This window comes from Pygocentrus nattereri, chromosome 24, assembly GCF_015220715.1.
Source record: "Pygocentrus nattereri isolate fPygNat1 chromosome 24, fPygNat1.pri, whole genome shotgun sequence".
Lineage (NCBI taxonomy): Eukaryota > Metazoa > Chordata > Actinopteri > Characiformes > Serrasalmidae > Pygocentrus > Pygocentrus nattereri.
In genome coordinates this window covers 4914630-4942554 of record NC_051234.1, presented here as the reverse complement: position 1 = coordinate 4942554, position 27925 = coordinate 4914630, and the positions used below count along the sequence as shown (strand labels likewise).

The 27925-nt window shown below is 38.7% G+C and overlaps 1 protein-coding gene across 1 annotated transcript; it reads right to left on the bottom strand.

Annotated features, from left to right (window-relative positions):
- Window positions 1-75: 75 nt before the first annotated feature.
- On the bottom strand, window positions 76-25423 carry LOC108433865 (ATPase H+/K+ transporting subunit alpha). Its single transcript, XM_017708703.2, has 23 exons — window positions 25280-25423; window positions 25060-25182; window positions 24909-24968; window positions 22985-23188; window positions 21879-21992; window positions 20898-21032; window positions 20468-20585; window positions 19372-19640; window positions 18325-18523; window positions 16419-16528; window positions 15246-15380; window positions 14962-15154; window positions 12701-12876; window positions 12213-12349; window positions 11711-11861; window positions 9631-9799; window positions 9278-9432; window positions 7490-7613; window positions 7180-7325; window positions 5890-6023; window positions 4067-4168; window positions 3128-3219; window positions 76-460 (listed from the first exon to the last, which is right to left on the bottom strand). The coding sequence occupies exons 1-23, from the start codon at window positions 25289-25291 to the stop codon at window positions 432-434; spliced, it is 3087 nt and encodes a 1028-aa protein (XP_017564192.1). The 5' UTR covers window positions 25292-25423; the 3' UTR covers window positions 76-431.
- Window positions 25424-27925: the final 2502 nt, after the last annotated feature.

The following is a 27925-nucleotide window of genomic DNA, read 5'->3' as shown; positions in this document are numbered from 1 at the left end:
AACCTGTTAAACCTGTTAAACCATAGTTAAACTATGTAAACAAGCCTCAAAGATGGTTTTCATTTTACATTTTATTAGTAAAAACAAATTGTTATTATTAAAATGTACACTTATTCCATGAAACATCTGATCTTATCCTCTCACTGACTTGTAACATCAACATCAACATTCTCTTATTTCTATCATTATGCCTGTTTTGTTACATTCATCTTTTCTACTGTCAAGCAAATTATGTCAATACTTACAACACAAAGCCATGCAGACCTGCTGTTCTAATGAAGTCTAATCATTAAGAGATTTTAAATAGGAATATAGTGAAACAAACTCATAGCATATGTAAAATAACACAATGCACAGTCATTTGCAGAAGTCAGGTCAAATTTTCCAACACAAAATAACCACATTCTCCTGTACGAAATGGTAAAGGTTGCTCAGTAATACAACTCCTGATCCCACCAACCTGTTGGAAAACAGAGAAGTAAAATGTAAGTCCTGCTTTTATATCTCCATGATGCTTAGAAGGGATTATAGAAAAAGTGGAAATTCAAATTTATTACACTACTCCCTAAGCCAAGTGCTGCTCTGCCAAGACATATTTGGTATCTGAACCCGAATCAAGTGTCTGATGCTTTATGAATGGCATTTGTAGCAGAAATCCTGATCACTATTGGCAAACAATTGCTAAAAACATTGGGCATTGGTAAGATGTTTGGATCTGACTGATATCAAACCGATTTTTGATAGCTCTGGGCCTAAAATCTGGCTGGTTGAACCATAATCAAAGCTGTTCTAAAATGCTTAATATACCCATATGTATGACCCCCTCACAAAAAAGACAGTACATATCCAAAATGAGAAATCAATAAATAATAAAAGCAGCTAATCATCATAATATTTAGTAAAAGGCCTTCCCAAATAAAACACCTCTATGCTGTCACGTTATAACAAAAGGCCTTTCTAAATCCTTTTACTTAATAAAAGTGTTATTTTAAAAAAAAATCCAGTGTCCGTGGAACCTTCAAACAATCAGGAAGGGCACTTCAATGGTCAGGGGCAACTGAACAAAAGGCACCGCAGCCCATTGCAGGGGTGCCCAATCCTGGTCCCGAAGATCCACCCTCTAATCAAACACACCTGATCCAATTAATGAAGGCTTTCAGAGGCATCTGAATAGGAGGTTGGGTCTGAACTCTCCAGGGTGGTAGATCTCCAGGACCAGGATTAAGCACCCACACACATTTTCTAAGCCGCTTCTCCTACTGGGTCGCAGGGGGGCTATCCCAGGTATCATTGGGTGAAAGGCAGGATACACCCTGGACAGGTCACCAGTCCATCACAGGGCAGACAGACAGACATACTCATTCACTCACACCTAGCATGTCTTTGGACTGTGGGAGGAAACCCATGCAGACACGGGGAGAACATACAAACTCCACACAGAGAGGACCGTGGTCGCCTGGCCAGGGACTTGAACCCAGGCCCTCCTTGCTGTGAGGTGACAGTGCTATCCACTGTTGCTATAAGTGCATTGTTATGCTGCTCGTATGGACCCCCAAGTTCTTGATAGATAAGAAGGCTAAAAGCTGATTTTGTTTAAACCGAGGGGTTTATTTTTGAACAACTAGCAAGCCTAATAAGTTAAAAAATAGCTCACAGGCTAAAATGCTTCAATTAATATTTGGTGTTTGAATAATTTACTGAATGATTCTCTGTAAAACCCCAGCGTGGGAAAACAAATGTGTGGCAATTAGCTTTACACTAACACAATACAAAATATTGCATTGTGGCACAAGAAGAAATTAGACAAGAAGAAAAAGCATTATTGTGGTGGTGGTAATATAATGAGCAAAAACTGTTTACAAGGTCAGTATTTCTGCATAAAAAACTGATAATATTTTCATTAACAGAAAAACTAAATGACTGTAATAAACAGTAATGTGTGTGTTTGATCTTTTCTTATATATTTTTAACATTTTATTTTGTGAGAAAAGAGGGCTACTTTATTTTACTCTGTTCCTCCTTCAACTCCTTAAGATGGTTTTTGATTGTGCTTTTAACTATTATAAACTGACCTCTTTCAACAGGTGCCTTTGCTCTTTTAACTGCTGAGGTAAAGCCTCTACTGAAAAAGTAGTTTAAATCATATTCAATTAACAGTTTTTGGTTTCACTGGAAAATCATTCATCCAAAAAAAAAGACCATTTCTTGCGGAGTCCCACAAGGTTCAATTTCAGGGCCTTTGATTTTCTCTTTTTACATGTTACCTCTAGGAAACATAATAACAATTTTCATAGCCATGCTAACGACATGCATGCAAATTTACACTTCCATTCCTGTTGCGGATTTCAAAAAAAGTTTCTACAACTTAATTACAGTAAAACTAAATACTAATCTTTGGTACTAAAATTCTGAGAAAAATGCTTTATGTGAACCTCACTTCTGTGGCTATGTATGCCAGACCTGAAGTATGAAACCAGGGTGAATTTTTGAGTCTGAGCTCTATTTTTCCCGCATATAAACGCTGTCACTTAAGTAGCTTTTTATCATTTGAGAAATGTTGCTAAATTTCACCCATTTCTATCTCAAAGCAATGCAGAGGAACTTGTTCATGCATTTGTTACAAGCAGTGTTGATCACTGTAATGATCTTCTTACTGGACTTTCTAAGAAAACAATCCATTCTCTACAACTCATACAGAATGCAGCAGCACAGATCGTAACAATAAAGAGACATCATATTGTACCTATTACTGGCTACTTGTATCTTTTAGGATAGATTTGAAAGTTCTGCTATTAGTTTTTAAGGCTGTTAATGACCATTTAAACCCCCACTTACACAATGCACAATGCTGGTCCAGGTGGTCCCAGCTTCTCAGTTTTATAAATGTATGTATCTGCATCCGCAGATATACACATGACATAATTGATTATTAGCATCTGTCCACAATTCCCAGAAAAAAAAAACGTTTATGTGCAGCAAACTTTCCTGTACTTGTTAGCCACATTAGCTTTGTATCTCCAGTGCAAAACTGCAAGACATTTGGACACCAAAGATATCTTTGCTGATTAGGTTAAGTGGAAAATTATATGTAAATATGATTTAAGACCCACTGAACTAGGATACTTACTGCCTGGATGTCTCCTCACTCCTAGTTTTCTTATCTCATCATAGACAAAGATCAGGATACCATACGGCAATGGCACAAACCACCACTGAACCCTGTAAGGAAGTGAGCAGGCCATTATAGATCTAGTGCAGCACCTACTCAGTCAAACTTTGTCAAACTTTGGCCCAATCCCATTTCACCCCTTGCCCCTACCACCTAGCCCTTAGCCCTCTGTTTTGCGCGTTGACGTCTAGGATTAGGGTGTTCCCATTTTGGCTGAGACAGTTAGAGCTATATGGCCCTCCAGAGTTTTTTCAGAGGCATGCTGCAAACAGTGTTATGAGTGTTATGAGGAAAAAAGAAGAGGCAGAAAGATGGCTGCATGAACGACCAATGAAACCCAAAAATGTATTTTCTCTGTTAAAAAAAATACGATAACTATTGTATTATCATAGTTTCATGTCGTTTCAATATATTATGGTCATTTTCTTCATAACAAGTATAAAAAATCGCTAATAGAATGCTAATATCTCGGTCACTAGTTAGTTAATTTTCCCGTTCCACCTTAAATAGTCTAGCAGTATTGACGACTGAAGCACCAGAATGTAACTGCTGCACCATTTAAGTTGGAATGGGAAAATGCGAACAAGAATAACTGACTGCAGCTAAATATCGCCAATGAAGTAGTGGTGGGCGATAATGAATAATTGTCTAATACGTCCTCTTGCATATTACCCTAAATGAAACTAAAGCCCAGCAGTGAGGAGCTGAACTTTTCCCTTCTCTCCTAACACTGAAGTCGGGCTGGGTCGCCTACAGAGCACAGCTAGTAGCCTGTTGATGAAGAAAATGGGATTGGGCCTTAAAGTGTAGTAATAATGTGAATTGTACTTCTGTGCTATTTCATGGACCATAAGAAATAAAGAGGCCTCGTCCCACAGAGCAAAAAGAATACACTACCTAATAGGCATGAAGTTGAAGATGTTTGGCATTCCCGGACAATAGCACAGCAGATTACCGAGACACAGCTGGAAAACTACAGCAGCCACAAGCACCCGGTTTCTGCACAGAGAAGAATGGATTCACACTATTAGAACAATATGACCAAATCAGAACTGTTGTGTTTCAGGACACCAGAACTGCTTTAGTGGTACAATGCAAGACATTGCAAAATAAATCTATTATTAAATCAAGGTAATTATTTTAAAGCCTGATTTAATAGAAGATAGTGTGGCAGCACAATTGTGTAACTAACTTGTAAATTGTAAGCATGGAATATTATATAAATGAGATCTAATTAGCCTACAAAAAAGGGTATTGTGTTAGATTTCAAACCTTTATACTTAAAAAAAAATACAATTTCCTAGAAGGAGCCTATCCTAGCAATTTCCTTGCTGGAGCCTATCCCAGCGGTCATTGGACAGAAGAAAGGATACACCCTGGACAGGTCGCTAGTTCATCACATTCACCCACCCCACACACCTAGGTGCAATTTAGCATGTCCAATTGGCCTGACTGCATGCCTTGAACTGTGGAGGAAACCCACACAGACACAGGGAGAACATGCAAACTCCACACAGAAAGGACCCTGGTCACCCAGCCAGGGAATCAAACCCAGCTGTGAGGTGACAGCGCTACCCACCACGCCACTGTGCCGCACAGAGAACGCAATTACTGTTTATTTTCTCAATTCAACATATTGGGGTAAAACATAAAATGTGGCCTGCACACATTTGTCAATAATAGTAATGTTGTGAATCTTTGTGAAACGTACAGTAAAAGAAATGCTAATGCAGTTCTAAAAGTAGGGTTGCCAACCCTCAAGAAATTGTCTTAAAACCCAAGACTTAGCTGACACTCTCAGTCGTTGAGATTTTTAGTGCTTTTAATTGAATTTCTTTTTAAAATACTACAAAAAATAATACTAGAGTAAAACACATTCATGTTTATCTCTCTGCTTGGAAAAGATTACCACTGTACACAGAAAAATTACCCAGACAGCAGCTGACTCTTATTGCCATGACAGCTGCTGTCTGGGAAAAACCCACAGCTAATCAGTTTTGTGTAGCCTATGACTGTCACCACCACAGCCACTCTCTCCTGCTCACAGCTCTGAATGCTCTGTTTTGCAAGCCACAGCAAACCGGCTAAACTAGTTATCTAATTCAATGGGCCTCTTAAAGGAGATGGAGAAGCTAAGGGAGAGCCCACAGAAAGAGATATTTCTGTACATTACATAAAGCTGCACTATGTAAGATTTGGGGATTTTTAAGACCTCTCTGATGGAAATATGTAGTTGCACGCAATTTTGTAATGTTGGCTGTTTCTTGGCCCACTTCCCCAAGCAGATGAATCTGATGAGTGCGAGCACATTGAAAGAGACCTCAGTGAAACCTTTGCTGTGTCTTCTGAGGATGTAAATGAATGATCTGCTGTTGTCATCATATGTTCATCAGTATAAACTTGATTCTGCGTTTGAGACCTAAACATAGAGCCAGGCCTTCTTTCTGAGCCTAGTCTGTGATGTTAATATGTAAAGATGTAAGACATAGTTTAGAAAAAAACGACCGCCAACAATTTGACGTCTCTGACTTTAGCATTTTTTTACTCCTGACTCAGTAATGCTAACTCTTTCAATTATAACGAAAAATCTTACATAGTGCAGCTTTAATGAAACATGCTATGTTAACAGGTAAACATCTGGAGAGCTGTTAAAAGGAGTTAAACACCACAGGCAAATGGAAGAACCTCAGAATAAATGCAGAGTTCGTGGGAACACTAACCTGAAGAAGCCCTGTTGGAAGACAGAGAGACGGCGAGTTTTCCTGATCAAGACGTCAGCAATCTGGCAAATCTCAATACTGATGAAGAACACGGTGTAGCAGGTGTACTCCTGGTACAGACGCTGACTGTATGTCTGTCAAACAGGATAAAAAATATATTATAGATGATCCATTTCAAATTCAGGTTAGACAAGGTAGTCATTTTTTCACTGAACTATCCTAGTGTCTTTGATTTCTAGCTTACACAATGGTTTAGTGATGATACCATTGCAAATACTGCCATCCCTGTTCTACAATTTGTCTTGTATTTAACATTTGTGTGGGTTCATGCACCCAAAAACTGCTGTAATTAATGTTTCCATGACCATTTTCCATACTTTTTTTTTGTTACTGCGCCTTTAAGACTGATACATGCAAGTGACCTCTCCTCTGATTGGCTACCTTCTATAGTGCCTTATTCAAAAAGCAAAAAAAGTACATAACAACTCTTCTTATCAAGTAAATCAGGGGTATTTAATTAAAATTCAATAAGATCCAGGTAGCCTAGTATGCATACAGTATGTAGCCTAGCAACATCTTATACAATCAACAACTGAATATTTCAACAACATTTATGGTCCGTTTTCTCTTGTTAGAGCACACCATGTGAAATAACTTCCTCCTGACTCACTTTCTGCTCCGACTGCTGTGTCTCGACTTGTCCCTCCCCGTGTGTGCGTCACTCATTCCAGCCTCAGCGCTCATCTTAATGCACAGATCTAATTGGCTGAGTAGAGTTACGTGTGATATTTACAACACATTTGATTGGTCTGTGAGTTTCCCAGGCCACTAAAGCCACCACACCCCATCGAAATGAAAGATTTCTCGATAGTTTGTCGGTTATAGGTCCAGGTTCATATAGGACAGTGTCTGGGTCTGGACTCGGGCCGCAGTCCGCCTATAGTTACCTCTGACGTAAATGAACAGGCAGGGATATGGAATGTGAGGTTGTATGTACAAACATTCCAGGTAGGGATGATATCATCGGCTAATATTGACTAAATAAAAATATAAATTTATATCTAAAAATTGAAAATAACATCAGCCAGTGTTATCAGTACCATCAGGATTTTTTCCGCTTCTCTGTATTATATTGGTTGAGCCCCAGCTTATGAACATCATGCATGGATTTTATGGACTGAATCTTCAACAATGTTCACATGGTACACTTTACTTCAGAAACAGCAAGAAAAATTATGTTTTCCGTGACACAAATCCTTTAATTTAGTTAACTAATTTTCTAATACTCACCCATTCCTGTCCATAGCTGTCCTGTAGATCCTGAAGCCGGACATCTTCCCACTTAGGGCGGAGGCCTACACACAGCAGCGGGTACCAACCCTCTTGAGCCATTGCTGTAAGGTAGTCTGTGAAGCCTGCAAAAGACTGGATTGCTCCTGGAGAAGGTGAGAGAGAGAGAGAGAGAGAGAGAGAGAGAGAAGACACTTGGACATTTGAAAGACTAATTATGAGGCCAAGAGCCATTGGAGAAAGAAAGTTTAACTCAATACTGATAAGCAGAAACCATCGAAAGCCAGTGATAATCATAATCAAACCGTACCTATCTGAAAGTAAGAGTAGGCGGCCAGGGCTTCATTCACCAGCCTGTCCCTGCGTGGGTTCCTCGGCTTTAGATGCATAATGTCGCTCTCAGCCCTCTCATAGGCCAAAGACACTGAGGGGAACTGTCAGATAGAGCAGAGCAGAGTTTATAAGTTATAACCTGGTCACTTTGCACTCAAATTGTTTGTCCTGATAGTTAATGTGAGTAAAAGTTAATACCCACAGTAGCGGATGTAGCAGCTCCCGCTTGCTACTGTGCATTTTTCCATTGTACACTCAAAAACAACAACTGAGCCAAACCTTGCGGTTCTAGTTCTAGATCATATTAAACTTTTTGAGAGACAACCTTCCTGATAACCGCAATTAACGACTGAATTTCCTTTGAACGCTACAGAGTTCAGACTCTACATGGCTAATTTGGCTAATTTTCTACTTTGGTTGCTGGTTGCCTTAACTTGTTAGCTGATAAGAAACCATATATCAGTCCGTTATGTGCTCACAAAAATATTTACGTGTACACATTAATGAAGGGTAAAAAAAAATGTATTTTTTTAATCTGTCTGAGTGCCAGTGCATTAGCTGTGCTGCTTACTAGTTAGCTAAATGCTAGTTGGGCTGACATGAAATGAAACAGTTCACATTTATGTGTTCAGAAAAATGTCAATATTTAAACATAAGTATTTGGAAAATGTATATTTTTCTCCAATAAATGTGAAAGTATGTGCAAAAACACAAAAGTGCTGTTGATTTAGAGTTAGCTTCTTAACTAGGTAATGCCACCCTAGCTAGCTCTTTACAAAGTAGTAGTCGCATTTACTTAGCAATAGCAACTGACACATCATGCCATTCTAGGTTGCATTCTGGTGCAGGTAAAAGTGCTTAGTGACTTTATCTTCACCTGTGGAACCTGTACCAGGTACCAATCTTGTTCAGGTACCGAAAATTGTAAAATAAAAATCTTCAGCATTGGACTAGTGGCCAATGGCCACAGTTAGAGTTTTCTGCGACCAAAGGCAGGCCCATCTGTTGATGCACAGTTCCTGTTGGCTATCCTCTAGCTTTTCAGTAATGTTCAGTTTCTGTCCATAGAGCTGCTCTTGACTGGATGTTTTTGAGTGGTGGACCAATTTCCACCTAGCATTCAAACTGTCCACCACACACATAATATCTTGGCAGCTGAAACTGATCAATGATGGAAACAGCAAAAGTCGAATGATCAATTGTGCAAGACAATAGATTGACTGCAGTCCATACTTGTTCACCCATATAGTGGACGTAAATGGTAGGCAGGGGTCATTAAGTGGCTTGTGCTTTGGTTTAATACATGGTAGATGTATCAACATCATTGAATGTATTGCGACTATACCAGCCAAATGGTCTCAAATTTGAACTTATTTCTTTGTATTTCTTTGACAGGAACCAGGGCCTTAGTGCCATTAATGCAAACATAGCCATTTTATCTGAAATGACAAATGAATTCTGTTCATTTTCTTTGAGTACTAATTTATAACAACATGCGTACCTCTTTGGCATGAATGGATTTAAAAAATATACATTTTAGGTCAAAACCTTGTCTCAGAACTATTGTTAAACAATGTCTGAGGAATAAGGCAACATATTCATAACAGCTGATGCTGTTCACCACAGTTGTGAAAAAAAATTGATACAGAATGTCTCTCTAGCATTTCAAACCATTCTGAATGACTTATGATTTAATTCTACAGAAAATTTTGATAGCTTTAAGGTACAATAACACCACAGCTTCTAATGGTCATAGTCTACTCACAATGTCAGTACAAAGCTCAATAAAGAGGATGGTGATGCAGCCCAGAGGCAGTGGCACGCTGACTGTGATGTAGACGAGGTAGGGAGTCAGCTCTGGAATGTTCTTTGTCAGAGTGTAGGCAATGGACTTCTTCAGGTTGTCAAAGATAAGACGGCCTACAGACAAGAATGAGTGTAATGCAAGTTAACTACCTTCAAAATCAAGAAATACATTATAATGAATTGTACAATATAGAAATAGTGTGTTTAATATATATGAATACAAATGATCTCAACATGCTGTGTAAATATACATTATATAACAAAAGACAAAGCATTCTATAGACTCACAGAATGTCTATTGCGTTTGCCTACCCTGTTCTACTCCTGTTACTATGGAGGCAAAGTTATCGTCCAGCAGGATCATGTCTGCAGCATTTTTAGCAGCATCAGAGCCAGCAATGCCCATAGCAATACCAATATCTGCCCTCTTCAGAGCAGGTGAATCATTCACTCCGTCTCCAGTCACTGCCACAATGGAGCCCTTGAAGAGGATTGTAGAAATAAAAGGTTAGCAGACTGCACTTCATACATTTAAATCAGCCTTAGCATACTAACGCCCAATCCCATTTAACCCCTCGCCCCTACCACCTCGCCCTATCCCTCCGTCTGTTATGACAAAAAAAGAAAAACCGGTAAGATAGCTGAGTAACCAAAGAAACCCACAAATGTGAGAATTTTCTCTGTTGAAAATGAACATAACCATTGTATTATCTTAGTTCCGTGTTATTTTAATGTACTATGGTCATTTTCTTCATAACAAGCATATCGCTGCTGTCGGAAGAAAACCTTGTATCTCCAAAATAGTAACTTTACAGGAGAAGGAAAAAAGCATACTTCACTTTCAATGTAAGTCAATGGAACCAGAATTTGTCCCATGTAATTTTGGGTAATTTCTTTTAGGCCACTCATCACAAAATTTACAAACAATGTAAAGAGTAACAGATACTTTCAAATTATGTCAAAAACTGAAAAATGCCAAAAATGGAGATACAAGGTTTTCTTCCGAAAGCAATGATATAATATGGCTTGTACTATGGTGATATCTCAGTAGCTGATATCTCAGTAGCTAGCTAGCTAAATTTCCCATTCCACCTTAAATGGTGAAGCACCAGAATGTAGCTGCTGCATTATTTAAGGTGCAATGAGAAAATCCAAACAAGAAGCTGGTAAATAGCTGACTTTAGATCACAGACTAGGGCTGGGCAATAATAAATAATTGTCACCTCCCCCTCTTTAAAGACATATGATCTCCTACAGAGCACCACTATAGGCTGTTAATGTAGTAATTCTTTTTTATTTGAGGATTGGAGAAGATTTCAACCACTACCCCTTGTAACGCAGTTTCAAAGGGCAAAGTAACACTCAAAAACATAAAAAATGGATTGGGCATAAGACACAAATAGATTTTGAGTGATGGGTTCATGAACAAGCCTTGCTTTCAATGAAAGGAAAATTAGAATAGTGAGCAATCTCATCTGCAAAATTGTCCTCTCACTCAAAAATCGGAATCAGTTATAACACGTTTGATGTTTAAATATTGTTTTCTGAAAGTATGTTAAGTATGTTAAGCTAATCATGGTCTATATCAGTTTTTTGGCCATTTTAGATTGAACACAACCATTTAAAGCTTGTAAAAGAGATTTTATGTTTTTATTTGAAGCTTGTAACATACATTAACATATCGCTGTTTTCAGATCAAAACCTCATATCTCCAAAAGGATAACTTTACAGGAGAAGGAAAAAACACACTGTACTTTTAATGTAAGTCTATGGAACCAGGCTTTTTCCCAAGCAAATTTGGGTCATTTCTGGTGGTCCTTTCATGATGAAATTTATGCACAATGTATAAAACCACAGGCGTTTTCAAATTATGTCAAAAAATGAAAAATGGAGATACGAGGTTTTGTTCCGACAGCAGCGATATTCTATCTTGTATGTAGGAGCTTTACAATGACTCATTAAGTAAAGAGCCTTGGCATAGAGCTGCTGCCCTTGTTTTCCATTACAAACAACTGAAACCTGGTTACACTACCATTCGTCTATGCAATCAGTGACGTATCTTCTCTAAAAATTAGTCCTACCCACTGGAAATCAAAATCTGATAGGCGTATTTCACTGGAAGTTGCTATTTATGTCAATAATTATTAACCTTTTAGGCAGTGCATGGGAAAACAGTCTGACTGGACAGTTGTCTGTTGGTTAGTTGAAAATTTTAGTCCCTTTGTTTTTAACCAAAACTTAATATTGAAATAAGCGCGTCTAGTTACAAGTGTGTTTAGTTATAGTGGAAGATTAACTAGAAACGTTTTAAGGGTTTTACTCTTGAACTCATCACAGAACTCCATTCATTCATTTGTTCTGATAAGGTATATGGCATTATGGCTAGTCTTACCAGACGCTGACAGCTTTCGACGATGATGAGCTTTTGCTGGGGAGAGGTGCGGGCGAACACCATTTCTGGGTGACACCGCAAAGCTTCATCCAGTTCGTCGCTGGTCATGTCCTTCAGCTGACCACCGTTTATAACACATGCCCGGGCATCGCTGTTGATGATAAAATCAGATTGACCACCGTATCGGTCACTGCTACTGATTCTGTTAAGAACAGCTTCACTGGGTAACTCCATTGCCTTTGGAGCTGTTCAATTAAATCCGTTTCATTTGTGTTCAGTTGTGCAGGAGTGCCCAACTCTAAACTTAGCACACCGTATCCAGTTAATAAAGGTCTTGGACATTATATATGTTATTTATCATGTTATGAAGTGTTCTGTGGCACAGCACTGCATCCCTAAGCCTCATCAGTTTGACGGAATACACAATTATGTATCAATTTTGTGCTTTCTTTCAGTGTTCTCACAACAGACATTACAAAAGCCATTGGAAAAAGAGTTTCACCTCTTTTTAACCTGCTCCACAGGGATTCGCAGTCTTGTAGCAATGTCCTCCACTGTCTCACTGCCCTCTGATATAATACCCACATTTGCAGCAATAGCCTTGGCTGTGATGGGGTGGTCACCAGTGACCATAACAACCTACAGATTGATACAAGAGCACAGCACAAGACTGAGTTAAAATCACCATCCCTGAGGGCTTCATACAGGGTTGCTGCACAGCTTTTAAAAACAAATTTCATTTTTTTTTGCATTTGCATTGTTTTCCATGTAACTACTGAATAACATTTCTTAGTCTGTAATAAAAGTCTTGGAAAAAGGTGAATAAGATCTCAGAACAGAGTAAACAGCGTCATTTCTATCAAACAACAACACACACAAATATGGCAAATAGGTATTTATACATGTGATGTTATGTAATCCAGTATGACTCTATGTGTTCAACTATAAAAATTTGTAAGGGTCTATTCATTTCCGCAGAGGAGCACTTACACGAATGCCAGCTGTACGGCATTTCATGACGGCGCTAGGTACTGTGGCGCGGGGTGGGTCAATCATGGAGATGAGTCCAGCGAAGCACAAGCCAGATGTGGTGAAGTTCATTTCATCACAGTCAAAGGCATAGCCACGAGGGAATTCTTTCTCATTGAGGTACAGGTGGCAGAAACCTGATGGGAATGCACACATAAAGCAAAGAAGTACAGATGTTCAATCCAGAGGGGAATCTTCAGGGCCATCTAAACCAGGCAAGTCAAAATGGGGACCTTCTGGGCCAAAGTGCTGCAGAGATCAATGTTTATCCTCATCTAACACTCTGAATTCAGTTCATTAAGGCCTTGCTAATTTGCAGAATCAGTAGTGTTTAATGAGGCAGGGTGCTGAAGTCTGCAGTGTTTCGACCTGCGAGGACTGGAGCCTGACACACATGTTCTTTTGTAATTTAAGAGAACCGTGCTTGCATTTAAACTCTGCACGTTTCCAGGAGTATTTATGTTTTGCTGTAAAGTTTATGATGAAAATAAAAAGGTTCATTTCTTGAAATGGCCAACAGAAAATTAGCCAATCAGTAATTGTTTTTCTGGCAACCTGTCCTGACTGGCGACCTGTCCAGGGTGTATCCTGCCTTCCGCCCGAAGACTGGTGCTGGGATAGGCTTAGAAGCTTCACATGTCTGTGTTTTATCTAGAACCTGCCTTTTGTTGGAATGTTCCGTTCCACCTTAAACACTCCATCAGTTACCAGAATGTTGCTGCTGCAGCGTCAGAGGTGGAACAGAAAATTCAGACTTCAGGCTCATCAGAAAGTGTTCATGCTAATCGTAATTAGCTTAGTGCTAACAAACTACTAAAAACCTATTGGGACGCTAGCAAAAATTGCCATTATCGCTGAGGTGGGTTTTTTTCCTGTTATTTTGACCGAGTTTTGACGTTTATGGCACAAACTGAAGGCCTAGTTCTGACAGTCACGGTTCACCACTGGCTAAATCACAATACTAGATATTGTGGCACGGGGATCATTTAGAAGTAAAATAAATAACCTTTATTAAAGTCTGCTAAGCAGCCCCACAGCTGCACCAGTGTTTGGAGTGGTGCTTTATTCAAGTGGAGCTTTATTTATGCTTTTCCTATTGGAGTATAGTGCATTTTGCTATTTACCTCATAAACTATAAGGAACCTGTATGTGGGTCCACACTTCAATTCTTCATCCTAATAACTGCATATCTTACTGTTAGTTCTGTATAAAATGAATGAAGTCATTATTTTGTACAACAAAATAATCAAGTCAAGTTTCCTTCTTGCCCTCCTTCCCTTCTCTACCCCGCTTTTACCTCTTGGCCTCCTTTAAGGCCTGACTATGTTTGTTCTATGTACCACATTATTTGTAAGTCGCTTTGGATAAAAGCGTCTGCTAAATTGTAATGTAATGTAATGTAATGTAATGTAATGTAGAAATTTTTTAGAGCCATTTTTGCACACTGTGGAATTAGACCTCTGCATTTAACTCATCCATGCAGTGCAACACCCACATACATGCACACTGGTGAACACACACACAACGGGGCAGTGAGCACACTTGCCCAGAGCGGTGGGCAGTCCTGTCTACAGTGGCCAGGGAGCAAATGGGGGTTAGGCAATAGTCATGGACTATCAGCCGAGGGGATCGAACCAGCGGCCTTCCAGTCACAGGGCTGGCTCCCTAACGTCCAGCCCATGAGTGCCCCTTTAAGTTTAAGTTTAAGAGGTTGATTCCCATAAGTAAATCTGACATATGGCCAAGTATGAACATATATCACATATATGTTGATATATACTGATATCACTAAAATATGTCCCATATTTGAAAAAGACCAATTTCTAATAAATAGGCATATACCTATACCTACCTATACCTATATATGCCACATAAATTAGTCAGATGTGGACATATAAGTTGTATACAAGGTAAATCTATATATGCTAGTATATGTCATATATTTTAAATCCATATATTTCTATTTATCAGATTTCCATGTGGGTGCACTAGAATACACTTCAGGAGATGTTTTTGTACGAAAATGTGTTTTCCGCTTGGTCAGTAGTGATGAAACAGAGATGAAACTAACTGCACGACAAACATTCCTTCTGCCAGCAGAGCACATGATCTGTTTTGATATCAACAGTCTGGGTTATGATCAGTCATCTGGGCCCACATAGCCATTGTTGTTCTTTTCTCCCTCTTAATCATGTGCACGCTGACCTCTAAAGACTTCTTACCCAGCACTCTCTCTCCCAGACCTCCCAGGTCCATGTATGCAGTCTGGAAGGCCTCCTTCCATTGCTCGTCCAGTGGCAGCTCCTGGCCCTTTATCAGGATGGTGGAGCAGCGTTCCAAAATCCTCTCTGGTGCCCCCTTCATCACCAACAAGTAGCGCAGGTCTAATGGGTCCTCCAGCTCATGTATTGACAGCTATCCACCACAAGAGGGACACAGAGAACCGTCAGCTTGGGTGAAGGTGTTGGAAACCAGAATGCTGAATGAAGAAAGAAGTGGATCTTACCTGAAATTTGTTGGTGGAGTTGAAAGGCACCTCACAGACCTTTTTGAACCGTGCCCTGTAGTCTACAATGTTTCCGATGGTTAGCTCTGTGAACTTTAACAGGGCTGTCTCAGAAGCATCTCCGACCACTTGTCTCTGTGATAAAAAAGGAACAAAAAACACTTTTTACCAACATTTACATAATTGTACAGGAATACATTTATTCCAGCACATGTAAAATTGTACAGTTTACATTTCACATAACTGTACTGGAATACATATTCCCCAGTGACCAGGCTTTTTTGAGTAGAATACTAAAGAACTAAACAAAATAACACTATCAGCTGCCAAATCTGCCTCCAAAAACCTGTCGAGATCTCCACTTTTTTACAACTGAACAGCAGTTAGCTGACTGGCTAAGTAATCCTTGCTGGTACTGTGCGCTTTGTCTTACTTTATTGCTGTAGAATAACAAGTATGACCACCTGTTACCTATACAATACTTAATGTAAGCTAATGTTCAAGGAGCTATTTGAGTTATTTTGCTTTTATTCAGGTAATCTGTTTTTTTTTAAATGGCCAAAACCAACAAATAGTAATAAAACCTAAACAAATTATGCATGCACACTTAAAAAAGATAGTTCTTCAAGGGTTCTCTAGCAAAAAAAGGTTCTATATAGCACCATGCACACTCTATATAGCACCAAAAAGAGCTTTTCTATTGTATCAAGCTTGATATAGTAACAATATAGTAATGCTGTTTGGTGCTATATAGAACCTATTTCAAAAAGCCATCTACAAGCATGTTCTTCATCAATCTGAAGAACCCTTTCACAATGCACACGTTTATTCTAAGTATGAGATCATGTCTTGCCCAGCAAGACTACAAATTAAGAAACATTTATGACAGGCTTTGATGGTAGAACAGAGGGAGTGAAAGGAGGGAAGGAAGAGGGGACAGAAACATTTACCAGTCTAGCAAAGGTGCCACGGTGGCACCCTCTTGCATATTCAGTTGCAATCAATTATATTTTGAATGAAAGAACAGCATTAATTATTGCTGTAATGTGATGAGTGTCTCTATGGTTGCGAAGGGTTTAGTGCTTTTCAGAAGGGACTAACAGAAGGACAGAACAAAAGGAAGAAAAATTGATAGAGAAAAACAGGAAAAGGCTGAGCGAGCAGTTTCTTTACCTTGGGGACGGGCACAGTTTCTTGATTGGGTTTGAAAATGGCCCGATTGCACAAACACGCAACCCGTCCCAATGACCTCCACGTCTCAGAAGACTGGTCGAAACTCTGGCCTGCACACAGGCACATAGAAAACAATGAGAAGTGCTATGTTACTGTACATGAACTGAAAGCAAACAAAAATGACATCTAATTCACAAAACCATGCAAAATTTCAAAGATGTGCTTCAATTAGTTGTTGAGTCGTCATTTTTTAAAAGTTGTCCTACCTAGTTTCATGTTAATATATTCTCACAATAGGTTAAGTTATCCTTAAAATTCAAATGACTTTTTTGCAAAATTTTGATTACACAGTGCTCCTAGCAAATCTATAATTTGTCAATTTCTGTATTGAGTATTTGAAGCCGCGCCTCAAGTTCTAAATGGCGTTACAACAGCATGCTATATGTTCCAATGTAATTCCTTCCAACTTTTTCTACTCTGGAATAAAAAGAGCTATGTTTGATTTACATCTTAAAAATTACAGATATGTTATGACTCTTTCCAGTTTCTTGTTTAAAATAAACACTAAAACTGTAAACTGTAAACAACGTGAAAATTTTTAAATAAAATTTTCTAAACTTCCATAAAGTAAATATTTTTTTTGGACAGTTAACATATTCTTCTCTGTCTTATTGCTGGGGGATCTGTTATACACTCAATGTTAGATATGAAAATAAGTCTGATGGTAATATATTAACTCAAAAAAAAAAGAAACTTTCTTAAAATTTTTAGGTTCTTTTGAAAATCCAGCATTTTTCTATTTACAGTTTTACTGTATTACTGTAGTCTTACTATAAATGTATATTATATTTTATTACTGTTCTATTACTGTAGTTTTAATCATCAGTTTAAAAAAACCCTTCTTTTTATTAAAATGTTTCAGGAACATTCAATGTAGCATTTGTAAGGCCTTTAAATTGTTTTTAAGCTATTTTGAACACACAGTGCAGCTTTAAATATTGCATGCAGAAATGATTGAAATGCAGCAAACCTACATAAAAATACATTTTGTAAAATTTTTGAAAACTGAATGAAAGGATATTGAAAATTAAAATATTGTATAAAAAATCTCACAAAAAAATACATCCTCTAATAAATTAACCTTAAATACCTCAGCACTTATTAACATTAAACTCTTTCATTTACAATAAAGTATGAGTTTTAGTGTCATATTAATGCTCAATATTTCAGCTCTTTCAGTGATTCCCAATATTTAAGGTACAATTTGAAAGTTAAAATTCATAACAAAATAATTATGTGGAGTGTTGCAATTTTGACCAGCTGTTTAGTATAAAATTGAATTTTACACTTGATTTTTCTTCATGGAAATCCATGACGTGACTGGACAAGCCCCAGGTGAGCTGGCGTGGTTGCTTGTAAGATACGTTTTAGGGTTATTTTTTAATCTTGACCTCAAATCTGTAAATGTTATCAAATCTAAAAATACATGTATCATTACACCTCTAGTAAATGTATGAGTTTCTTCAAGCTGCTCCTCTCAAACTGAAGTACAGATGACTGTAAACAACAGCTCCTGTGGTCTTTTATAACATAGATAACAGAGCCAGTTTCTCCTTGAAACTTGAAACTCCTTGTAGTTCTTATGGAATGCCTATGTGCATAAAACAAAAGTTCTGGCACTGCATCATGACATTTATGACATTCCATAAAAGTATCTCTTGGATTTATTTGTGACACTGGAAAACTAGCAAATGGGACTTCTGTCTGTCTAACCAAGATGCATTTATGTGGCCTTGTGTAAATGCAATGTTGATTCAATCTCAGTACTATCTACACGCATGTGAAATTAGGAAGGTATTAATATGCTTTCAGTTACAATAAAGTAATACTGATTATAACATCACACCTGACTGGTCCTCTGTTGTGTCAGCAGCATGGATCATGTTGTCAAACCACAGGTGGGCCACAGTCATGCGGTTTTGCGTCAGGGTTCCGGTCTTGTCTGAGCAGATAACAGAGGTGGAACCCAACGTCTCCACAGCCTCCAAATTCTTCACCACACAGTTCTTTCTAGCTAAACGCTTGGCCGTCAGAGACAGACACACCTGCCAGAGGTGAAAATACAGAGTTTAACATGTCTATAATTTTTTTATTTTTTTTATTTCACACATTATAATTTATTTGTAATGGTAATAACTTGTAAAGTACTGTGTAGTGCTAAAGTCACAGACCAAAGTTTATTTATTTAATTAATTTGGCATCAGAAAAACCTCCAAAAAAGGGAAACTCAAAGAAAAATAAATGAAAAAACTGTTTTTCCAAAACTGGACACAAACACACACACACACATCTAAACCACTTATCCTTTTGGGTCACAGGGGTGCTGGAGACCACCAGGCAAACAAACAGACACATATAATCACACCGAGGGGAAGTCTAGTGTCTTCCAATTGGCCTGACTGCATGTCTTTGGACTGACATAGGGAGAACATACAAACTCCACGCAGAAAGGATCCTTGTCACCCGTCTGGGGAACCGAAACCGGGCCCCTACTGTGAGCTATCAGCGCTACCCACTGCGCCACTGCACTACCAAATGAGTTTAAAAAAAGTGCTTTAAAGCTACAGAGAAAATGCTCAACCACCTGCAAGACTTGGTAGACCAATAACACTGTCCCCATCAGATAAACAGCACTTAAAGTTTTTATGTTTTGCCTGACTTTTCTACTGTTACATACCCCTATATTCAAACTCACCCCCCACAGCTGTGCTTTTGTAGTGGCGACTCAATAACAAGTCTTAAAATTAATAATAAGCTTGTGTGAAGGAGTTCAACGATGGAAGATTTTCCTTATAATTAGTTTGTGCATGCAGTTGTAAAAGTTATAAGAGGAATTTTTGAAATGCCTCATTAAAGGTCCTGAAGTTTCATGTCACATATCCTGTGTACTCACAGTGACAGTGGCCAAAAGTCCTTCAGGCACATAAGCCACAACGATAGCCATGAAGAAGATCATGGCCTCCAGGAAGGCGTAACCGATGAACATGGCGACCACAAAGAACGAGAAGCCGAAGAATATGGCCAGACCGGCGATGATGTCCACAAAGTGCTCGATTTCGATGGCGATGGGGGTCTTCTCGTTGCCCACTCCGGAGGCAAGACTGGCAATTCGTCCAATGATGGTGCGGTCACCGGTGTTGATGATCACCCCTGTGGCCACACCTTTTAGCATACAGTGGATAATAATGGTTAGCTGTGAGATCATTTGCTGTAGGCTGATATAATAGAGCTGAAGTGCACAACTCATCAAGTCCTAGCACTGCACAGCTTGCAGCTACCCCTGAGTCATCTTCTGAAATGTTTAAATGTAAAGTTTTCCTAAATATAATCCATTAGTCAAGACATATTTAGTATCCAGAGTTTGCTTCTTCAGTTTTGCAGTAATAAAGCAAACTTATAATAAGCAACTTGTGATGGCAACATGCCTTCATTCTGCCATCACTATACTCTCGTCAATTGGTGATGGCGCAATCGGACAGTGGTACATTGACCATGATGTTGCTAGTTATAGTGTAGCGGGTAACACCTCTACCTTCTATGCTGTGGACTGGGGTTCAGTCCCCTGTCTGGGCAAAACACCCTACACTATACCAATAAGAGTCCTTGGGCAAGACTCCTAACACCACCTTCACCTACCTGTGTAAAATGATCTAATTGTAAGACGCTATGGATAAGAGTGTCTGCCAAATGCCGTAAATGTAAAAGTAGTAAACACTTCTATTACTTGTTTGTTAGTCTCTCTTAACAAAACCAAGCATGCCAACTTTCACACCACGTCATGTCTTGAACGCCAAACTTGTCTCGGCTGGTGATTACGTTTGTGGTGAAAGGAAAATTTTGCTACCTTGCTAAAAATGAGCTGTAGAAACACTATGTGCAGTTTCCATGTACTGGAGTTGTGCAGTCCTGCTGAAATCATTTGAATAGGCTGCCATGTGACTTGCTCCATGCTTGTGCATAAGCATTCATATACAGGGTTTAAGTGTTACCCTCTAAACAGGTGGTGGAGAAGAAGGCAATGTTGCGGGTCTCCAGTGGACTCTCGTGGGTGTATTCTGGGCTCCTGGTCTGAGGCTCTGACTCGCCGGTCAGGGAAGAATTATCCACCTATAGACAACACGTAAGAGCAGAGTTAAAGTAGGTTACAGATCCTTGATTGTTCAGCACATAACACTTCAGTTATGTACTGTCAGCTGAGGGGATTGAACCGGCGACCGTCCAGTCACAATGCTGGTCCTCTAACCTCCAGCCCATGACTGCCATAAAATTATGGCAGTTAAAAGTCTCTTATTTTGAGCCAAATTTTGATTGGTATTCATAACATCAATGTTTATAACATGCAAACTTGGCTTGCATTGTTCTATTATCCCAGAGACTTAGATTTTCATTGTAACATCCCAGAGGCTAAGATTTACGCACCTTGCAGCCCTGTGAAGTGATGATACGGATATCAGCAGGAACTCGGTCACCTCCTTTAATCTCTACCAGATCTCCCACCACCAGCATGTTGGCATTGATTTGGTTCTTCTGTCCATCCCTGATCACCATGGCTTGCTGAAGGCAAGAAAAGACAAAAGCTCTGCACTGACACATTGTAAGCTACTACAGCCTGAGGAAGTGGGGGTGCTTAGGGGCTGCAGCATTCCCATATTTCAGAACTGCAGCTTCTGAAATGGATGTAATAATTTAAGCATAAAGACATATGTGTGCTTGTTTTTTGGGGGTTTATGGGTTGGCATGCACTGCATGATCATCAAAGAAAGCCAAATGACTTCTCATGCCAACCGTTGGCCACTTTGGGGGCATGTAGCTGAAAAACAAGTAACTAAAAGAGGTTGCGGGGTTTTAGCCTAGTTCAGTCACCCAAAGCAGCCTGATATTATTTTTTTCATTTTAAAGAATTGAACTAATGTAAAAAATCTCACATATTGAATACTGTCTATTTTGCCCTGCCATCATATCTCTCATTCAGTGCATATTGGAATCTTGACTATGGACACCGTTGAGTTCTCTCACAAGAAAGAACAGAGTGAGCAGGGTGTGCAACAGCTGTTGTATCTCATTATAACATTATAACATGTTATGACATGGTCTGTTTAATGTAAAAAAGGCACAACATCACATATGTGATCCTTAACATTTCAGCACCCCTGCTCAAAATGCCTTACTGCGTCCCTGAGGTTTAAGCTCAAGTATGAAATGACCACATCCTCAGAGAGGCTGTGATATTATTCCTGCAGTTCAACTTGTGAACAGCTTAATAATTAGCAAATGAGTTAAAGGCCAGTGCTATAAAAGGAAGTTTAGGTTTTGGCAAGTAGTGAAAGTTGTTGATCTTACTTATTATTATTATTATTATTATTTATTAGTTTTACATCCAGCATGTGTATGTGATCTTACCTGTGGAACCAGATTTTTGAAACTAGCAATGATGTTCGTGCTCTTGAATTCCTGGTAGTAGCCAAAACAGCCAGTCACTACGACCACTGCAATTAGAGCGATGGCCAGATAGAGCTGCAGAAAGACACAAAAAGAGACTAACACTGTAACCAGTCTCAGAAAAAGTGACAGTAAAGAAAGTTTTCCATCCAAAGTTAAATCCATCCATGCGCATTTCTGCTTGGGTATATTTTATCCATTATATTTGCCACCGCGATGCGATGGACTGGCGACCTGTCCAGGGTGTATCCTGCCTTCCGCCCGAAGACTGCTGGGATAGGCTCCAGCACCCCCCCGCAACCCTGACGGAGAAGCGGCTTAGAAAATGGATGGATGGATGGATGGATGGATGGATGGATATTTGCCACCCTTATTAAACATTTTGTCTTGATTTTCTCACAATAATGTAAAAAACCACTGCAATTCTGCACTAAAGTAATTGAAACATATTGTGATAGAATGAAGACCAATACAATAGGGGTGTAAAAATGCATCTGAAAGTGGTGAGCTGCACCAATTTTGGAATATTAGGATCAATTAGGATCAATTATAATAACATTCCACAATAAAAGTGCAAAATTTTATGGCATTATATAATCAGACTATTTGCATATGTAAAAATAATAATTAAAAAAGTTTAGTGTGCAGTTTCTATTGTTAATATTCTGTGCTTATCTGTCACATTTATAGCTATGTGCAAAAGTTTGGGTTTTATTGACTGCAAACTACACATCCTCTGCAGAGAACACATTTTATTTACTGAATTTAACATGAACAATAAACCATAAATTTGACCTATACATAAGTTATGGCAAATTTTATTTTTTATGTTACTTTTATTCTTACCAATGTGTTAAGCAAATTAATAGATATTATGGGTTAAAATGAACAAGTTTGCTCCATGAGGATATGTATTGTCACTTAGAAAATCAGCTCATGTTCAAACTTTTGCATACGACTATGTACATTTCTACCAAAATAAACACATCAAATTGAGTTTTCATATTGCATTAAATCATTCATGATTAAATTCCTCTGAGGTAAATCTTTTTGTGCCTTTTACTCACATCATCATAGCTGGAGAGTTCACCCTTTGCACGCAAAATGCCGAAAGCGATTAAGCAGATGACGGCCGCCACCCACATCAAACACTGCAGCCCTCCGGCTAGCTGCCTGGCGAACTTCACATACTCAGGGGTGCCCTTGGGTGGCTTGAGCTCATTGGGGCCGTCACGCTCCAGGATCTGCTGGGCTAGGTTTGAGCTTAGACCCTATATAAGACAAGCAATTGTGTAGAGTTAGAATCACATACAACCTAAAGCAATGGAAAATTGGTTGGGTATATCAGGGGGACTAACATGAGTAACATATTTATCGTTGCCAACTTCACAAAATGTCACTTAATTCCAATTTTCCAGTTTTTATCATTTATGTCTTTTGAAAATGCCAGCTGTCCTGTACAGTGTGTAAACATTTCATCAAGCATGGACTAATAGAAATGGTCCAAAATTGCTTACAACAGCCTTATTATTTATTCAATTCATATTACAAATACATAGTAATGTAATTTGTTATTGTAAAGTATATATATATATATATATATTACTTGTACCTCTTTCCTAACCCCCATTGATCACTAGCAGTTCACACACTGAGAGCCAATAGTTTCCTAGTTAGTCTGGTAACAGAATTACCAGAAACAAATACTTTCATTTGATTTTATTCATTCAAAATGTCCATTCTGGTGGCAGAATGTTGAGTAGGAGGCCTACTGTACTATTTCAGAATGAGATGTATGTAATAAGCCACATGCTGTAGGTTCTACACTAACTAAAGGGACTGTATGTGCACACCAAGAATCATTTATATGAATTATACTTGCAATTACAATTTCAAATGACTGAAATGTCTCAAAAACGTATGAGAAATAGGTGGTGTTTCCAACAGCTCTGCATTAGAGAACAAAAGTCTAATCACGACCGTAAAAACTCTCCTGAGGAATATGGAATGTTTAGACTGCGATGTCTGTAACTGAGTTTTCAGACAACACTTCAAGCAGCCTCTCATCGTTTTGTCTGCTTCTTTGGCTATATTTGAAATCATTTGAGCAAGGAGACTAAACACATAGGCAAACAAAACAGCTCAGAAAATGTCCTTTAATCTGCTGCAGGTGGCTCATGTCTGTTGACAATGCTTACAATGATAAGATAAAGAATGTTTCGCAGCTATGACCAAGCAGTAATGGGATCACGTTAGCAGTCATGTTCAGCTTTTTTAACTATTCATCTGGCATTTGTGGAACATGCTTCCATCGTAAATAACCAAATTTCTTTTTATCCTCAATGCGTCAAAAGCAGAGCCAGATTAAAACCATTTGGTGCCCTTCAACTTTGGAGTTATGGTGACCCGTCATCTTATACCTCTGCAAACTTAATCTCCCTATCACATATACCACGTATTCATTGATAATAACCCGAGACTTTGCCACCATTTTGCTGAGTTGTGCTATTTACTCTTCACAAAATATCTTAGCTGTGCTTACATTGGCTCCAGTGCAAAGACCTTGCCAAGATCAGTGGGGTGTGTAGATGAGAGATGATTTGATAGAAACTCCTAATGTCATAATGCACGCCAATTTGACAGTGTGCTTTGTGTATTTTACCATAGATGCAGTCGTCTGCCACATTTAACGCCGACGTAACTGACATAATGATGATGGGTTTTTGATATTTGCAGCTGGATTATTACACAAAGACTAACTAGTGGAGCATTTGAACATATTCAAGGTAAATTAAATGTTCGAAAAGCTATATTATCTGATAATTCAATAATTTAAAAATATTTTGAAGCAATCTACTGGTACCCCAGGTCTCAGGTCACCCATACAGTAGATCCAGCCATGTAAGCATAAAAATACGTGAACAGAAGTCCAGCTACTGTTTCGGAATCCCTACATGATTTAATGTCATATAGCATAGAAGTAAACCTTACTTTGTTGATACTGGTTGAGTATCTCATTTCCAGCTCCTCGATTGTTATCTCATGGTCATCCTGTATAAATGAATGGACAGACAATTTTCATAAGAATGACAGCAACAACAGGAATAGATGACACTAACATGTCACTGAATGTATCCCTCACAATGTCCATCTCTTTCTTCATGCTCTCCAATTTCTCCTTTTTCTTTATCTTTTTCTTTTTCTTGATCTTCACATCCATATCCCCATCCATTTTGTCCATCTCCACAAACATCTCGTAGCTGTCCTGTGAAGGAGAAAGATGCATGTTTCTCAGAAGACACAGCAACACTGTTTGTTGAAAAGACATTAAAGTGAGTTCGTGAGTTACTTGAGTAACTTACTGATTTACTCATGATGCCAGTTGTAGAGCCTGCCTCGCTGGCCAAGTCAATAGATGTCCAAACCCCAAGGCCCTTTTCCCCTGAAATTTTGAAATCGTTGCGGTGTCCTTACACAGACATCTAATCCTTACACCCCAGGGAGCCCAGAACACACAGGAGTGGGCTTATCATCTGAGGCAGGTTTATATACTGCTGCCTTATGCCCTTCACCAAAGAACAAGCACTGAATACAACCCATGTCTCCAATGTCACCTCTCCACACGCGAGTGCTATAAGCACATGTTGCTTGTCTCTCTTTTATCACTATTGACGCTTTTGATACTGAAAGATTTCCCCATTTGTTTGAGAACACTTTGCCTGATGTGTGAGCACACTTTTAACTTTCAGCTTAAGTAAGTAGAAGGTCATTTAATACTGCTCAGGGTTGTTGCAGAATTCTGGGAAAATTACACGTTGTATATTTTCATACATTTCTAAGGATCAAAGGCTCATAAACAGTGAAAAACCTTTTTATAGTAGCTATAACATGCAATTTTGTCCTGCTTTAGAAGCCCTGAGTTTTTGCACTTTGCATTTTTGCTGTTCAGTAACCTTGGTGGATTATATTTTTGATGAATATGTGCATTATTTACAAAATGAATATGAAGAAAGCCACTGTTTTTTTTTATTGCAGGATGACTGTCTCCCCTTTCAGCCCCCATTGCTCGCTAGCAGTTCAACACAGTCACACTTCACATACAGAGAGCCAACAGTAGCCACATTTAGATACAGCCTAATAATCCATTAATAATCCAACTAATAGCTCAATCAGAATAGAAGATGTCCACGTATACACCTTAATCGGAATAGACTAGTCTGATTAAGGCCATTCGGAATACAAATTCTATCAGACTGAACGAGGTGTTTAATCCTGTAAATAATCCAGTAAATAGAAGTATAGTAGCCATGTAAATGCCTGTATCTGATTATATTCCCTATCAGAAAGTTTAAGCACGTGCGTCACATCATATTGAAAGTTTATACCGTTCAACATGGTGGAGTAGAAACTGGTCTGCAGAGGCGGTGGGACGGGCGTCCAGCTTGTGTGTCTCAGAATGCGACGTCTTCCTCTCGTCACTTTCCTAATACATGTGAATGACGTTTCTCTGCCATACTTTTAAAGCAATTAAAAACACAAGTGTGCCAGCTGAAAACTCATTTCATTGACTGGCTGCTCGCTGTCATGGTAACAGTTACACTAAGTGGTTCTCTATGCATGCACATCATTTTGGATCTGATTAAATGGGATCCGATAAACACCTCAGTCTTCATCTATAATCAAAATATATTCATCTATAATCAGAATATATTCATCTGTAATCAGAATATATATCAGATTGGCAAAAATCTTTGTATGTAAACACAGCCAGTGTTCTAGTTAATTTGACAGCATTATGGGAAAAATATTTAATTATCTTAACAAAAAATATTCTAGCTGATTTCCATTCCACCACTAGGCGGCCTCGAGAAAGAGGTTAATTTGCCTTCCCATAATATGTAACATTACATTTATGTTAGAAAAACTTTTAAACTGCAAAATGTTGTTCACACTTGCATTTAGATCAACAATCTTTCTTAGCAAAGAACCATCTTAAGTGCCTTGTTTCCTGTAGAAACTTTTTCCAAAGGAAAGAGAGATGAGCGACAACCGGAAAGGTCATAGTGACGATGTTAAAAGCGACTGTTAAATGCTAACTTTACAGTAGCAAACTGTTTACCACGGAATTTTTAACAAAAAAAAGAAACAAAACAGAAGTCAACACATCAACATGCCACTGTAGTTTAAATTCTGATTAAATTATTGGATGTGTAATAATGCTGGATGACTTTATCCTCACATGGAAGAGTTGCTAAGTTGTCAGTGGGCTTCAGGTGCAAAAGATAGCAAACTGTGAAGAAAACGTTCAACAGAGTGGTGAATACTAAAATGACAAAGATATGATGGAATAACTGTACAAAACCATTGCAATTGCTCTACTCTTGCCTGCATCTCTTCACTTTTCTATAGATTGATTTTCTTTGGCTTTTGGATGATATGGATGATGATATGCTGATGATGATATACCCTAAAACTGGGTTTATGCTCAACCAAATCACCAACAGCAGTTCCTATTGGTACCAACCTCTGGCTGCCTCTGCCACAAAATTTTTCCAATGACCCAAAACATAGGCCCAAATCCAGGCACAAATCGTTCATAGGCCACAGAATCAGGTTTTTGACATGGCCATAACCAAAACCACACTGAAAACCTGTGGGGTGGCTTAACGGTCCAAAGAGAGGATCTAGGACTGTGCAGGATCTGGAGAGATTCTACTGAGGATGACCTTCTTACTTGGCTCTGTATTCTCAACTTCATTAGGAACTGCACAACCTTTTGTTTGCATGAGAAGGTTGCACAAAGTAGTAAATGTAAGACTGTCAAGAATTGTGACCCATGGCTTCGTTAAAAATGTTTTTTGTTCAAGATGTTTTGTTTTCTTAGACATCTTAGAATTCTTTGAATTTACTTTAATAGAATGCTAATTTGCCGCAAAGACAACTTTTCACTACTCATCTTCACCAAGGGTGCCAATAATTATGGAGGTGACTATATTATATATTTTAAA